Here is a 15933-nt window from a genome sequence, read left to right on the forward strand (position 1 = left end):
CCACAGACCGCTTTTTGACTCGATCTTCAAGGTAAGAAGGTTGTCATTTAATGTAGGAGCAAGAATTCCAAGTGTTTTTTCTTCTAAATTTTATTTTCCAAGTATTTATCCCCCCCAATGTTTTCAAAGAGTAATCTTCCAAGTGTTTATCCCCATTTATTTTGAATTTTATTTCCCAAGTGTTAATCCTCCCTGCTTTTTTCAAATTTTATTTTCTAAATATTCATCACTCCTTTTTTCAAAGATTTATTTTCTAAGTGTTTATCCCCCTGCTCTTTTGAAATTTTATCTTCTAAATATGTCCCCCCTGCTCTTTTGAAATTTTATTTTCTAAATATGTCCCCCCTGCTTTTTTAAATTTTATTTTCTAAATATTCATCACTCCTTTTTTCAAAGATTTATTTTCTAAGTGTTTATCCCCCCTGCTCTTTTGAAATTTTATTTTCTAAATTTATCCCCCCTGCTTTTTTAAATTTTATTTTCTAAATTTATCCCCCCTGCTCTTTTAAAATTTTATTTTCTAAATATGTCCCCCCTGCTTTTTTGAAATTTTATTTTCTAAATGTCCCCCCTGCTCCTTTGAAATTTTATTTTCTAAATTTATCCCCCCTGCTTTTTCCAAATTTTATTTACTAAGTGTTTACCCCCCTTTTTTCCAAATTTTATTTTCTAAGTGTTTATTTTCCTTTTTTTTGTTCATTTTTTTTCCTAAGTGTTTATTTTCCTTTTTTTTTTTTCTAAGTGTTTATTTTCCTTTTTTTTGTTTTTTTTTTTTCCCTAAGTGTTTATTTTCCTTTTTTTTGTTCATTTTTTTTCCTAAGTGTTTATTTTCCTTTTTTTGTTCATTTTTTTTTCTAAGTGTTTATTTTCCTTTTTTTTGTTCATTTTTTTTCTAAGTGTTTTTTTTATTTAATTTTTCTAAGTGTTTTTTCCAAATTTAAAGTGTTTACTTGTAAATAAAATACTTTAACTTTGATTGTGACTTGCATTTTTTTAAAGACAAAACACATGCATACATTTAAAAAGCTTTTATTTTGAAAAACTTGAATAAAATGAAGTAATTCCTCCAGTCACCAGCAGGAAAAACAGGAAATAAAAGCTCCAGCTTTTATTTTGAAAAAGTTTGTAGATTGGTTCCCGTTGTTGGTCCAGCATCGTAAAAAATCGAATCTTCTCCACCCTCTGGTGGAGAAGATTCGAAAATTGAAAAGGGGGGGTTAGTACACAGTTAATTCAAAAAATAATGAGAAGGGCTCACCTTTTATTTTGAAAAACGTGTAGTTCCTCTTGTCACCAGCAGGAAATCCAGAAAATAAAAGCTCCAGCTTTTATTTTGAAAAAGTTTGTAGATTGGTTCCCGTTGTTGGTCCAGCATCGTAAAAAAATCGAATCTTCTCCACCCCCTGGTGGAATTCTGGAAAACAAAAAAAAAAGGGTTAAGGCACAAAGTTAGTTAAAAAACCAATGGGAAGGGCTTACCTTTTATTTTGAAAAATTAAGGTGTCTGAGCCTATCTGTTCATATACAGAAATCAGGTCCCCTTATGGAATTCTGGAAAACAAAAAAAAAGTGTTAAGGCACAAAGTTAGTTTATAAAACATTTGCAAGTTCTTACCTTTTATTTTGAAAAACTTCATAGACTGGAGGTCCCTGAGCATCTGTAGATTGGAGTCAAGTAAAAAAAACATTTGCAAGGTCTTACCTTTTATTTTGAAAAAAAACAGATATGCTCAGGCAGAACAAATCTACAAGTTTATTTTCAAAATAAAAGGTAAGACCTTGGAAATGTTTTTTATTTAACTCTGTATTGACACCCTTTTTTGTTTTTCAGAATTTCTGGAAAACAAAAAAAGGGGCAGTACTCAGATCGGGGTGCCGGAGCCTATTTGTATAAAGGCAGGAAAGCAGCTCCCCCTTGGGTGGATTCTGGAAAACAAAAAAAAGGGGGTCAATACACAAAGTTAAATGAAAAAAAACCCTGATTGGTTCTGCCCTGTGCCTGAGCCAATTTGTACATAGGCAGGAAACCAAAAAAGGAGTGGAGGCACAATAGATTAAAGTACAGACTAGCGCCAAACGTCAAAATTGGACAAAACTATCTCCTACATTTAGCTTTTTTTCTATAAAACATCAAAAGGCAATATTAGACAGTCTGCTGTAGAGACTGAAAATATATCGGGATTTTGATCATGAGGTGGGAAATTTGAAAACACTGGACAAGGATAAAATAAATCCTACTTCTTTCTTACGTTTTCAGTCAATTATTTCATATCTATTTATTCTTCAAAAATTAAATATACAAAGAGCTTCTGTTTTTCTCATTATGTTTAAATGAGTCAAAAATGACCCCTGCATTAATGTTAAATAAATCAGTTTTGTCAAAACTACATTTAAAACTAATATGAAAAAAGTTAAGGGGCTGAAATTTTATAATTTCTTTTATGTTCAAAAATTAAATATACAAAGAGCTTCTATTTTTCTCATTATGTTTAAATGAGTCAAAAATGACCCCTGCACTATTGTTAAATAAATCGGTTTTGTCAAAACTACATTTAAAACTAATATGAAAAAAGTTAAGGGGCTGAAATTTTATAATTTCTTTTATGTTCAAAAATTAAATATACAAGAAGCTTCTATTCTTCTCATGTTTAAATGAGTCAAAAATGACCCCTGCACTATTGTTAAATAAATTTGTTTTGTCAAAACTACATTTAAAACTAATATGAAAAAGGTCCGAGGTCTTTCAAAAAAGTTAAGGGGCTGAAATTTTATAATTTCTTTTATGTTCAAAAATTAAATATACAAAGAGCTTCTATTTTTCTCATTATGTTTAAATGAGTCAAAAATGACCCCTGCACTATTGTTAAATAAATCAGTTTTGTCAAAACTACATTTAAAACTAATATGAAAAAAGTTAAGGGGCTGAAATGTTATAATTTCTTTTATGTTCAAAAATTAAATATACAAGAAGCTTCTATTTTTCTCATGTTTAAATGAGTCAAAAATGACCCCTGCACTATTGTTAAATAAATTTGTTTTTTCAAAACTACATTTAAACTAATATGAAAAAGGTCGGGTCTTTCAAAAAAGTTAAGGGGCTGAAATTTTATAATTTCTTTTATGTTCAAAAATTAAATATACAAAGAGCTTCTGTTTTCTCATTATGTTTAAATGAGTCAAAAATGACCCCTGCACTATTGTTAAATAAATCAGTTTTGTCAAAACTACATTTAAAACTAATATGAAAAAGGTCCACGCCCTGAGGTCTTTAAAAAAAAGTTAAGGGGCTGAAATTTTATAATTTATTTTATGTTCAGTTCTTTATTTTATGTTCAGTTCCACTACATGGCAGATTTGTTTTTTTTTTTGTAAGTTTAGAATAATGTGAAAAGCCACATAAAAACTCAAGCGGAAGCTACTCCTTCACTTGCCACTAGATTCTTTTTATTTTAATTTACTTCAATACGGATGAGCCTACTTAACGATTTATCATTTATCACAGCAATGTCTACATTAACCGCGATAATCGAGGGATCACCGTCTATTCCTTACACACCCACTAATGACATTTATGTGGGTGACATATCCAGTTTTTGTTATTTAAAACAAATTTGAATGTATCATGATGAAAATCGAGCCAATTGCGCAAAGCCCTGAACGCTAACGTTTAAATATTACACGGATAGAGAGAGAAAATCGGAACTAGCATTTAAAAATGACTCACCTTGTTATGGCATCGACAAACTACTCCTTTCTGGTCATTTTGGCCCCATTCTTGATGTTTCCCAGTAGTCGGTGCTCGCCGAGTGACTAAAAGACACAAAGGAATGATTTCTTATTAAACAAGGAGCGATCGGTAACGCCATGTCGCCCATTTGTTTACAAACATTTTGCTGTCTGTATACACATGGGGCTACATCGCGTCAAAAATCACTCTTAAGACGAGTGCCGGGGGTTCAAAATCCCCAAATGACAACAAACCAAATGTGCAGCATCGTTCTGTGAGAATTTTGGCAGGACTTCGTCAGTAAATCGTCACTTTTAAACTGCTCTGCAACGCACAGACAGCAATTCAGCCTCCCGGCCTGGCAGCCATTTTGCCGTTTGACGTCGGCCATTTGAACTTTAGCCTCGGCCACGCCTATTACAAAAGGACACATAGAAATATTTTTCTTTTTCATAATAACGTGCATTAGTCAGTATATGTTTGTGTGGAGGTGCTGTTAATGCTTTTTGTTTGGACTTTAATATCTTAAAAGAAAAATACAATGTTTTCATAATGGTCAATGGGTGGGGGGAGGGCGGGGCTGTAAATACGTGTTGATTGTGCTTTCATACTTTAAAAAAAAAGTACATTTTATTCATCGTAACGTCTTTGGGGGAAGCTGTAAATACTTTGTGGTTGGGCTTTAATCCTTTAAAATACAGTAGTATTGCACATTATGAACATTGTGATGACATGCACTTTGGTGTTTTTTTTTTTTACTTCTAGACATTTAAATGATACTAAATACTACCTCATAAAGACGTTTAAATGATAAAACAATAACAATGATTGCCTTAATGACATTTAAATACTTAAAATAAGACAGAACAGCAGATTTCCAAAGCTACCTTATATTTACAAAGTAGCAGAAAGGTCACATGCTTATAAATAAATTGATTGTCACACAAATAAGAAACAAGAATCAGTACATAATCATATTATTATTATTATAATACTTCCTGATAGGTTTTCCCGTCCATTCTCGTTCCAGACAAAAATACATGTGCATTAAATTCACAATTCAAAACGACCTGAGCATTAATTAGACAAAATTGCTGCCTCGTGGAGAATTATAATCATAAAAATGATAGCATTCGCTTTATTGCATCCATATCTCTGGTTTGCATGCATATGGCAACTAATGAGCTTTCTAGGAGGTGCATTAGGAAGACTTTTTTATTGCGATATTATTATCATAAGTGCCAGCGTGGGAGCGCAGTTTTTAAAGTTAATAAAAATAAGCAAAAGCCTGAAAACAATGGATTATTATACAACTCATTATTTTTCTAACAAAAGCTTTTGTAATAATTCCATGCCTAAAAAAATAATAGCATAAGACAAAAATATTGCTAAACAAGCTATTTAAAAAAGAAATCATGGTTAAAAAATAGGAATGAGGGAATCTTAAATGAGTTAATAAACCAAAAAACAGCAAACTAACGCAGCTTTGGACTTATTATTAATAAGGTTGCTTAAACTCATCATCACTGAGGTTTTAGTCAAATGTAAGGCACAAAACTTGACTCCAAAAAGAGTTTCTTTTCACATACGCGTATTATTAATAAGCCTTGATAAGTTATTGTGGCCCTACACTATAGAAACTTTCTATTTTGATACGAAAAAATAAAAGGTCATAAGGTCAAGGGACCAAATCTTCTTATCTTCCTATTAAACCATGCCTAAATGTATCTAAATTGCTTCATTTTGTTACCCAATTGAGCCAATAAGATCATTTACAGATGGGAAAGTTGCCGTGTAGTCTTTTTTGTTTGTTCCATGCAGTGTTTTTGAAACATTTCTAAGTCTAACAAGCTAGCAACTAGCTAGCGCTCCTTCAAAAGGCCGTTAGCTAGTTGCTAGCTCCCCTTCAAAAGGGCCCGTCGTCTTTAACGGGCCTTGACTCGACCACAGGGTCTTGACCTTTGAACCGGGGTCTCGGAGAAGACGTGGGGGGCAACGATAGTCTCCTTTTGACAGTTAGCAAGCGGAGAATCTCACCCACTTGAGCCTCCAGAAGAGCCATCCGCCCACCTAGCGCCCGGATATCGGCCGTTAGCTCGGCCTTAGCGTCGTATAGCGACGCCTGCAGGAGCTCCGGGCCGCCGGGGGTCCGCTCCAGGGGGCTACGTTCCATGGGGCTACGCTCAAAGGAACTCCTGGAATCTCCGACCCTGTCGATGCGCAAATCGCTTTTGGTGATGCCGCTGTCGCAGGAGTCAGTTTTGCGCAAGGCCGTGGTTTCCCCGACCTCCCCCGGGTCCTTGGGGTCGGGGGTCTTGTCGGACGCTATCTGCTCCGACGACCCAGGTCCTTTAGTCCCGGGCTCCGCCCCCTCTGCCGTCTCCGCCGGCTTTTCCGGTGCGGCAGATGTGGCGTTTTTAAACTTTGCCCAACCTCTAGCTCCGCCCCTTTTGGCGATTACACCCCCAGCTATGTCCTTGTCCGGCCCTTGGCTCGGAGGTTTCTCCACGGCGACCTCGTGTTGGGATCCGGTTGAATCTGCGGTGCAGTTGTGGGTCGATGTTTCGGCCTTGACGGGCGCCGATTCTTCCCGGACGCAATTGCCGTCCAAATATGGCGCCGACTCCTCCCTCTGTTGTCGGAATCTCTGGAAAAGCTTCCGGACAGGATGGTCGTCCGGGATGGAGAGCGCCACCTCTGTCCGTTGACGTTCACGCTCACGTTTTACGTCTGCAATCTTGCGAAAGATCACCTGTCGTGACAATAAAGTCAAAAAAATAGCAGTTTTAACACTCAAGGCTGTAAAATGGAATAAATTAATAGGTTGATTGACAAGTAGCCCAATTGTGCGCAAGGAAAAACAAAAGGTAAAAGTACTAAAAATGGCAGAGTAGCCAGAATTGGCCGCTACCGTTTGTTGGCTATGGTTTTCTTAATGTGTTTTGAACCAGGGCAGCATTTTTGAGCACGAATGTCGAATTTTTCCGTTGTTGTGGTTTAAAAGCATTAAAAGCTAAGCTCAGCATTTGCATTTACTTGAAATATTAAAGCGATAAAATGCAGCAATGCCCTTGGGGGAGCCTCTAATGCACTGGTGTCAAAGTGGTGGCCCGGGGGCCAAATGTGGTCCGCCGCATCATTTTTTGCGGCCCAAAAAAATGTTGTCTTAAAAATATGTTTTTTTGTTACCCTTTTCCGTAGATTGCAGGTGAGGATGAGATTCCGCGAGAAGGAGTGCGCAAAGGCCGTGTAGAACTCCAAAACTCGCATCAGGGCGTCCCGACGGATAACGTGGAGGTCGCAGTAAGTTAGCGCTCGCACGTTAGCGCACGCCCTCGCCATGGTGCTCTCCTTCCAGAAAACGTCGCCAAAAACGTCGCCTTTACCTTCACAAAGATGCTAATGTCATTACAGTTAGCCACTTAGCAAATATAGTTTTTGTCTTACCCAAGATGGCGATGACTTCGTCGTCTTGGATGACTTCGAGAGAACCGGAAACTACGAAGCAAAGCGTGTCAACGCTCTCGCCGATGTGGAAGATGAGGTCGCCGGGGGCGCAATGCGTGGTCTGGAACTCCACCGCTAGCGAACGTAGACATCCGTCGCTAGCTAAGCGGAAGGCCGGGTGGTCGTTGAACACCTGACGGTTCAAGTGGACGCAGATGTCCGCCCGCATGTCTTTGGGACAGATGGATAAAACCTGGGGACAAAATAGCAAAAACTGTCAAAACAACAGATGTTTACATGGCTAAAAACAAAGTGGCTAGCTAGTAGCATTCATCCTACAGTCATTTTGCTGACATGCTAACTGTTAGCGCTAGATTGTGAAAATGTAATTTATTGATGGCGACGCATAGAGAAGACATCATTCATTTATTAAACCACTGGTGTCAAAGTGGCGGTCCGGGGGCCAAAACTGGTCCCCCGGATCATTTTGTGCGGCCCGAAAAAGTAAATCACCAATTTCTGTTTTAGGATCAAATTCAAATGAAGAGTACATATGTATATATACTAAATGAGCCTTACCCTGTCTGTGTCTATCCCTTTAGACATGGCCCAGGTGGAGACAATGAAGTCCATGACCCTTTCGCTGAGACCTTTCGGGACCTGATAGAGTTTGAGGAAGTCCCGGACATTGTTCAGCATCTCGTGGTAGCGATTGGTGTTGGTGTACATCTGCTGGAAGATGGTGGTCACGTTCCCAAAGATGGTGGCGTACAGCAACGCTGCAACAAAAGGTAAGTGAACAAACGTCATGTATTAGCATTTAGCACGCGACCTCAAAGAGTCACTCCGCGTCTTCAACGGGGCGCGATGAGCCAACGGGTTGGGATGCGGCGAGATGATGCCACGCCGTCCTCGCCGTCCTCGCCGTATCCATAGCGGGAGATTTATCGGCCGTAATTGTATAGTAGCTGTGATTTCGTACGCGGTGGGGGGGCGCAGAGCTGGCGGCGCCGCTGTCACTTTGCGTCGCCGTCATTGCGGGAGGCCCTTGGATGAGGTGGCGGCTCCGGCACCCCCCCATGACGAGTTCACATGAATGAATCAAGGATTGTATATATCATTTTGAAAGCTAATTTGCATTGGATTGGAGATGAGTACATGGGAAGTGGGCGGGGCCTGCCTAGATACCCCCTGAAAAGCCACACGTGTGTCGGACATGTCACTTTTCATCTCTTTCGCCACCGGCCCGGTCTTGGTTATTATGGTCTAGTTTATTATCTAACAAGTGACAAGCGGATGAGGGAGGGGGGGGCGGGGGTTATGTTGGGGGCGGTTCACTTTCAAGCATCCAAGGCGACCATCGCTTAGAGATTAAAAAAAAAATGAACCGAGTTTGTCTTTTTGCTGTAAATCCGCTGGAGCCATATATACTCACATCCCACCATCATCATGGCCACCGAGAAGATCTTCTCCCCGTCGGTGGTGGGTGCGATGTTCCCGAAGCCGATGGTGGTCAGGCTGGTCATGGTGAAGTACAGCGAGGAAATGTACAGCGTGTCCTTGTTGGGCCCACCCTCCCAGCGGCCCGTGCCGCTAGCGTTGTAGCGGTACGGCGTCCCGATGCTCAACGCCAGCTGGTAGAGCCAGCTGTCCGTCTTGATGCTATTGGTGCTCTCGTCGATGACCTCGTGGTCGCCGATGCTGTACCAGATGCACGCCAGCCAGTGGGCCACCAGACCGAAGACGCAGACCAGCAAGACCAGTACGGCGGCGCCGTACTCCAAGTAGTGGTCCAGTTTGCGCGCCACTCGGCCCAAGCGCAGGAGGCGGATCACTTTCAGGGAACTGAACAGGCTGCTGAGACCCTGCGGGGGGAGAAGTCCGCACCACGCCGTCCAAAAGTGGAGGGGGCGGGGCATAGTCGGAGGCTTACCGGGAGAACCGAGTCCTCGCCTCTGGTCACGTTCCGGTGGGGGAAGTTGGAGGAGGAGGAGTCGCGGAGGTGGCCGGCGGAGGAGGCCGAAGAAACTGAGTCCTTCGGGAAGGGAACATGGTAAGAAGATACACAGTTTCTGGATAATGATGATGATGACCAAGCCTATTGGGATGACACGCCCCCTTTGCTCACCTGGTCAAAGTGCTCAAAGGCATTGATGATGTCATAAGGCAGGCACGACAGCAGGTCGATGACGAACCAGGTCTTGACGTAGTTCATTCGGATCAGCCTGGCGTCCGACACCACCTCCCCGGCGGGCCCCACGAAGGTGGTGTGGAAGTTGAGGACAATGTCCACCAAGAAGATGACGTCCACGATGCTGTCCAGCACCAACCACACCAAGTGGTTCTGCCGCGTGCGGAAGGACACGTTGTAGGGCACCATGATGGCCGTGTAGAAGGTGAGGATGAGGATCACCCAGTCCCACGTGGTCTTGAAGGTGCAGTAGTGCAGGATGATGTGGGGCGGGGTTTTGGGGGCCTCCTGCTTGTACTGGGGGAGGATGTCCGAGCCCAGCTGGAGGGCCTGAAAGGGACCACATTCGGGACTACTGTCCTTCCCCCGGTGACCGCACCGATTGGTTTGTTTGCCCACCTCGGCCAATCTGGACGGTTTGTGGGTGACCTCCGCCTTGCTCAGTGGAGCCATCTGCTGGGCTAGGTTGCGGTTGTTGGTTAGCGCTCGCGTTAGCCTGGCGAATTTTGTCCAGCCTGAATAGGGGGGGTGTAAGATCGGAATTAGTTAGCACTAGATTAGTTAGCGCTAGAATAGTTAGCGCTAGAAGAAAACTCAAATAATTTCATCAGTCTAGAAAAGAAGCAATTTGTCCCCATTAAATGAAATTTATTCCACTATTTCAAAGTCAGAAAACGCGTGCCAATGTCCTCATGTCCCGTATGCATGAGGACAAAAAAAAAAGTATGGTGGCCTCGAGGACTTTGCTCGCTGACCCGAACGCGCAACACCTGGAGAGCAGGCCACATGGAATTTAATGCCGTGAAACGCCATTGTCAACGGGCTAACCTCGCGCGGCTTCATCTTCAATGGGCTGTTTGAATAGCGTGATGTCTCGGAAGGTGCATAAGAAGAGCACCACTTTGTTGTTCTCGTTGCGGATGGGCGCCACCTGCATGTACAACCAGATGGGCGTCCCTGTGGTCGTGGAGTGAGGAGAAAAAGAGACAAATCAGGAGGCAATGCATGATGGGAAACGGGCGCTTACTGTTTTTAGTGTAGAGGAGGACTTCGTAGAAGTTGGACTCGTAGTTGTCGAAGGTCTGGCGGATGTTTTCCGTGGTGCTCCTCTCCGTCAAGTCGCCGTACATAAAGCTTAGGGCAAAAAGTATTTTTCATGGCCATGTTTGGTCAACAATATCCACGAAATTTGAGGGATTACTGTAATTCCCAAATTAACCTTAAAAATAACTATAAAAATCAATAATTTGGTATTACTTGCACGTGCTGCTCCTATGCATGACCTCCGCTCTGTGATACCCCGACAACTTGCAGAAGCCGTCATTGCTATACACCACGGGCCAGTCCAGAATTTGCGCATTTCCCAGCAAAAAACTGGTTTCTGCAACACAAAAGCCACCAAAATAAACCTTCAATTTCCCACTCATCCATCATATGTTCAAGCCATTCAGATCAATGTCAATATCGACTCCCCAACACAAAACATGTATAATAAATACACAAGCCATGAAATTTTCAAGCGGCAATAACACAAGTTGTTGCTAAAACGTTGGTGTCTCCGCCTCGGCCGCCATTAAAAATGCACCGAGCGCTGCAAAAGTTCTGGAGCGAGGAAATCTTCAGGAGCGAAAAACCTTTTCGCCTAATTACTTTGGACGTTTCCCGTGGGGGGGAGGGGGGGGGGGTGCACACTTTTACCCGGCTGGAAATACAAATTCAACAAACATGTTTTTTTTACTCGGCTGGCATCGGAATGAATGTCAACGGAGGACGGTTAGTGATGTGAAAAAACGTCTTAACATTGGAGTGTTATCAAGTATGGTTATTAATACAAAATAAAGTCATGGGAATGAGATTCTGGTCTGGTTGTAAATATGTTGAACACTCAGCACTAATGCAGCCACTACTGAGAGCTCAAATAACAGCCAGTGCATCTAAAATGGCGCGAGGGCCTCTTAAAGTAAGTCAACAACCCTTGGAAGCTTAATGAGAATGCATTTTCGGCTCCAACTTATGGAAATAATATTGTTGGTGGTTTCAAAGTGGTGGCTCCAGGGCCAGATGGGGCCCACTGCTTCATTTTGGGCGGCCCGCTAGGCTAAATTATGGGTTGATTTTTTGGTTTTTGATCAAATTCAAGTTAAAAACAGGAGATTTATGGCTTGTTTGTTTGTGCCAAAATTCTATTATTCATATTTTTGTTCTTATAGAGAATTTTAAAAAGGCCAAACAATGACAAATACAGACCTAAATCTGACATAAGACTTAAAACATGTTCTGTGTGTTCTATTAATGATTTATTTCAATACAATTAAACAAATATTCCGATCAGAAAAGGCTTGATTCGAGATTAAAAAAAAATGATCCAAGTTACGAAACCCCCCAAAAGTCAATGCATTTCCTTACTTGTGATTTTATAATCAATTCCCCTTATTAAGCAATGAAAATGTAAAATGCACATCATTATTTTTGTCAACCTCATCCAAAATATAACCATAACTTCACGTCAAATGAAGATGAAGTTGTGGAAACTTACCACTGGAGCGTCTAACGATATTCTCCAGGAAGGTATTTTGCGGGGCCACCAGTCCTCTTTTGCCCCCGTGCATGGTGCGTGCTTCGGGGCGGAGACTCGGCGCTGCTCGCTGCTCTGGGGACTGAACAAGAGGAGGATGGAGGGCATCTAGCTTCTTCCACGAGCATCAGCAGTCAAATAAGTGGCAGTGCGGGAGCCAGCAAGAGAGCAGTGGGGCGAGAGTCCTTTGCTCCCGTCTGGTGCTTTCAAAATAAAAGTCTAAGTTGGCGTGCATCAATGGATTTGACCCATCCATCAACTCATTCAACTGGGCGCTTCAGAAAATGGAATGAGAACTCATTCAACTCCATCAATGTATGCTTTCATCAGCACCATCTCCATTTACTTTCAATTCATTGGTCAATTGGTTTCTTCACTTGGCCGTCTAATCAAATCATCTCATATTTACTATCCATCCATCTGGTTTCCATTCATCGATGGGTCACCATCCATTCATCTACTCATCCTTTCATCCATTTATTAATGATCACCTCATTCATTTACTCATCCATCAATACATTCAGTGATAAATCAATGAATAAGTCTCCATAAACGACTTAGTTCATCCGTCATTTTCACTTTATTCAGTTTGAATCAAACATGGTGTAATGTTGCACATGTCCATTGGAGGGCACTCGCGCGTCGAACCAACGGGAAGTGAAAAGCGACGAAGAAAACACCAACAACAAAAAAAACAATAAAGCGACGACGAAGAGCGCTCGGAAGAAAAAAAACGTAACGGGGCAAATCGTGACTTGACGCAGTTGAAAGCGGCTTCCGCGAAAGACCGAACAAGCAAACGTGCGTGATGCAACCATTTTAACGGACTTTGGATGCTTCTCCGAGAAATCCTCCCCGTCACTCTGCTTCGGATCTTCCGTTGCCGGCACTAAAGCGTCGCTTTACCCCGCAGTGTACCCTTTTCCATTCCTTTCCTTCCTTTTCCTCTCCGATTTCCTCTTCATGGCGACGGACGTCATCAAGACCTTTGTGAAGACTTGCCTTCATCTCCAAGACCCCCGGCTGGTCGCCAGGTTCCAGCACCTTTGCGGGGTACGGGGGACGTTCCCGGAGAATGCGAGCCAGGATAAGACCCAACTCCGAACGCCGGAGGACGATCACCCCGACCTCCGTAAGAGGACCCCCGAGGACGAGGTCGGCAATGGGGAACTTGCCCACACTAACGGGACCCTCTCCGAGAACCAGAACCAAGCCCAACCGGAGGACGAGTGCCTGGCCCGTGCCAAACCCCTCCGCAAGAACTCCCTGACCGGCGACCCAGGTCAGGAGTTCCTGATCCGCAACAAGTTCCTCTTCTACCTGTTCACCTTTGGCACGGAGCTGGGCAACGAGATGTTCTTCATCGTCTTCTTCCCCTTCCTCTTCTGGAACATCGACGCCCTGGTCAGCCGCCGGCTCATCGTGGTGTGGGCCTGGAATTTGATGGTGGGCCAGTCCACCAAGGACATGGTGCGCTGGTCCCGGCCGGCGTCCCCTCCCGTGGTCAAGGTGGAGGTCTTCTACAACTCTGAGTACAGCATGCCGTCTACGCACGCCATGACGGGTACCGCCATCCCATTCTGCCTCTTCATGCTCACTTATGGACGCTGGCAGGTAAATCCGACCCCAATGAGTCAATGTTTATACTAAAAAAAAGTACTTTAAAGTCATGTTTTGTGTTTGCAGTACCCGTTTTTGTTGGGTTTGTGCGTGGCACTGAGCTGGAGCGTCCTGGTTTGTGTCAGCAGAGTCTACATGGGGATGCATTCCGTTCTGGTAAGGCCATATTTGATCTTAAACCATGTCCTCGACCTCTGGCATTTCTGTAAAGTGCGGCTCACGAGCTATATCTGGCTCCCATTCCAATTTGCTGTGTTTAGTAAGCACTTATTGTTGTTAGCATTGCAAACTTTGGTGTATATTTGCGCCATTTCAAATAAACAGCTATCCCTATTGTTCTGCCCTGCACCCCCCGCGATCCTTGTGAGGATAAGCGGCTCAAAAAATGAATGAAATGTCCTGCAGATAACTCGCATACAGAAGGGTATACCAGTTTGTCCTGTTGTGATTAGGATCAACAACGAAAAAAAATAGCCTTAGCATGAATTAGCCTTAAATGAAGTAAAGCGCTACAATAACAAATCATTTATTCATCATATTAATTGTTTTTATTGACTTATCGTTTATGCCAGCCAAAAATGGGCGGTATCCGCATAATGCTTATATTTTGTAAAATAATTTCTATTTTCTATTCATACTTAAAACCAATAATTACTATTTTTTTAAATATATATCTGGCTTATAGGCCGCCATTTTACCACCCGCAACTTAATTATTATTTTTTTTGGTGTGTCCTTTATAGGAAGTGATCACCGGCTTTCTCTACACACTCCTCATCCTCGCCTTCTTCTCGCAAACCCTGGAAAAAATCGACGAGTTCTACATGACCCACGCCTACGCGCCGCTCGCTATCGTGGCGTCTCACGTCACCCTGGGCCTCCTGGCCTTCTCACTGGACTCCTGGAGCACATCCCGCGGCGACACGGCGCAGGCCCTGGGCACCGGGGCGGGCGCCGCGTTGGCCACCCACGCCAATTACCGTCTGGGCCTGACCTCCGACCCCCCACTCTCCGCCCTGCCGCTGGCGTTCCCCCCACTGGGCGCCGGCGTGGTGGCACGCTCACTCCTGCGCTTTGCCCTGGGGGTCGGGGTCATCCTTCTGACCCGGGCGGCCATGAAGGCCGTGACCATCCCGTTGTTGTGCCGCCTCCGCGGGCTCCCCGCCGACGACGTGCGGGGGGCGCGGCAGCACGTGGCGGTGGAGCTGCCGTACCGTTACATCGTCTACGGCGTCCTAGGCTTCACCTGCGTGTGCGTGGTGCCGCTGTTTTTCCGGCTCTTGTACCTGGCGTAATGGGCCGCCATTTTGTGCCAAAATCCCTAGCTTGACTAACGACGGCACAGTTAACCGCCAAATGGGTAAATACAGTATTTAGAAGCCAGTCTCAGAATTCAGGTGACACTTTTTTGGAAAGTTGTCATGACAACGCTGCTGTAAATACAATACTGGATATAGAATGGGAAGAAAAATGCACTATTTACAAATAGGGCTGCCACAGAAATTGATTAGCCAAATTTCAGCCATTTTTTTCACCTCTGTGACCTTTTCTATTAGCTATTTGCAGTTAAATATGCTCATATTTTACCATGAAATTAATTTTATGATGGGAATTGAATCCCCTATTCCATTTCATGTTAGAAACAAGACTTGTTTGACATTAATCTTTTGTTTTGAGCACAAATTTTCAAGGACAGGAACATTTAAAGCTACAATTGTAGCATTAGCGTTAATACTTTGATTTTTACAAGGCAAAAAGTTATCATCTGATATTAAATAATGATCTGTGGCAGCCCTAATTTACAAGATTCAATGTCACAATGAGCTGAAATGCTAAGAAGGACTCAAAACACTGGAGGAGGAAGGAAGTCAGAAACAATTGGCTGCTTTCCACGTTCCGGAAAATACTGGAAAATACGCCCAGCGGCAACGCAATTCAATTTCACTTTGTATTTCCGAGGAATCTTTTGTATTGTATGATTACCATCACTTTGCTCTGAACAAACCAAAACAATGGCGCCCATGTTCCAAATATTTGACGTATTAAGTATTACATCACCACTATTGTTATTTTATCCGTCACGTGATTTTTTTTGTCTTTTCTCTTTTTGTATCACTCTCGTGTGACTGATGTTTATTGTAATGTTGCTGAAGTCAGAACCTAAACATAAACTAAGACTACAAAATACAGTATTTTTAATGTACCATCTTAAATATGACTATATTATTACCAGGATGTTTCAAAGTTGTTGCACTAAAGTGTATTAAAATCTTTACCATCATTGTGCTTGTTTTTGTTTTTAACTTTTTACGTACAAGTTAATTTTGAAATACCGGAAGTACGTATGTAATTGGATAAGGTAAAGCTTTTATTT

At 42.7% G+C, this 15933-nt stretch overlaps 2 protein-coding genes and 1 long non-coding RNA gene across 6 annotated transcripts; 1 reads left to right on the forward strand and 2 right to left on the reverse strand.

Annotated features, from left to right (window-relative positions):
* Positions 1–1024: 1024 nt before the first annotated feature.
* On the reverse strand, positions 1025–4227 carry LOC144185497 (uncharacterized). Of its 3 annotated transcripts, XR_013324798.1 has the most exons (7): positions 3888–4227; positions 3725–3810; positions 1863–1926; positions 1616–1658; positions 1480–1551; positions 1259–1414; positions 1025–1182 (listed from the first exon to the last, which is right to left on the reverse strand). It is a non-coding gene; the product is annotated as an uncharacterized LOC144185497 (long non-coding RNA). The 3 variants fall into 3 exon arrangements; XR_013324800.1 differs by having other exon boundaries at positions 1031–1182; positions 1616–1926; positions 3982–4227; XR_013324801.1 differs by having other exon boundaries at positions 1031–1182; positions 1779–1926; positions 3725–3975.
* A 148-nt stretch (positions 4228–4375) lies between these two features.
* LOC144215901 (voltage-gated delayed rectifier potassium channel KCNH5-like) lies at positions 4376–12219 on the reverse strand. 2 transcript variants are annotated; one of them, XM_077745114.1, is made up of 12 exons: positions 11902–12219; positions 10623–10746; positions 10393–10499; positions 10194–10322; positions 9765–9880; positions 9303–9695; positions 9108–9209; positions 8610–9039; positions 7754–7953; positions 7175–7427; positions 6917–7113; positions 4376–6479 (listed from the first exon to the last, which is right to left on the reverse strand). In XM_077745114.1, exons 1-12 carry the CDS (start codon positions 11972–11974, stop codon positions 5634–5636), a joined length of 2970 nt encoding a protein of 989 aa, XP_077601240.1. In that variant the 5' UTR covers positions 11975–12219; the 3' UTR covers positions 4376–5633. The 2 variants fall into 2 exon arrangements, with proteins under 2 accessions (XP_077601240.1, XP_077601231.1); XM_077745105.1 differs by having other exon boundaries at positions 9303–9880.
* Positions 12220–12609: 390 nt separating this feature from the next.
* Positions 12610–15840, forward strand: LOC144210249 (sphingosine-1-phosphate phosphatase 1-like). The gene is made up of 3 exons (XM_077736805.1): positions 12610–13554; positions 13627–13716; positions 14303–15840. The coding sequence occupies exons 1-3, from the start codon at positions 12904–12906 to the stop codon at positions 14852–14854; spliced, it is 1293 nt and encodes a 430-aa protein (XP_077592931.1). The 5' UTR covers positions 12610–12903; the 3' UTR covers positions 14855–15840.
* Positions 15841–15933: the final 93 nt, after the last annotated feature.

Source organism: Stigmatopora nigra, chromosome 2 (assembly GCF_051989575.1).
Source record: "Stigmatopora nigra isolate UIUO_SnigA chromosome 2, RoL_Snig_1.1, whole genome shotgun sequence".
Lineage (NCBI taxonomy): Eukaryota > Metazoa > Chordata > Actinopteri > Syngnathiformes > Syngnathidae > Stigmatopora > Stigmatopora nigra.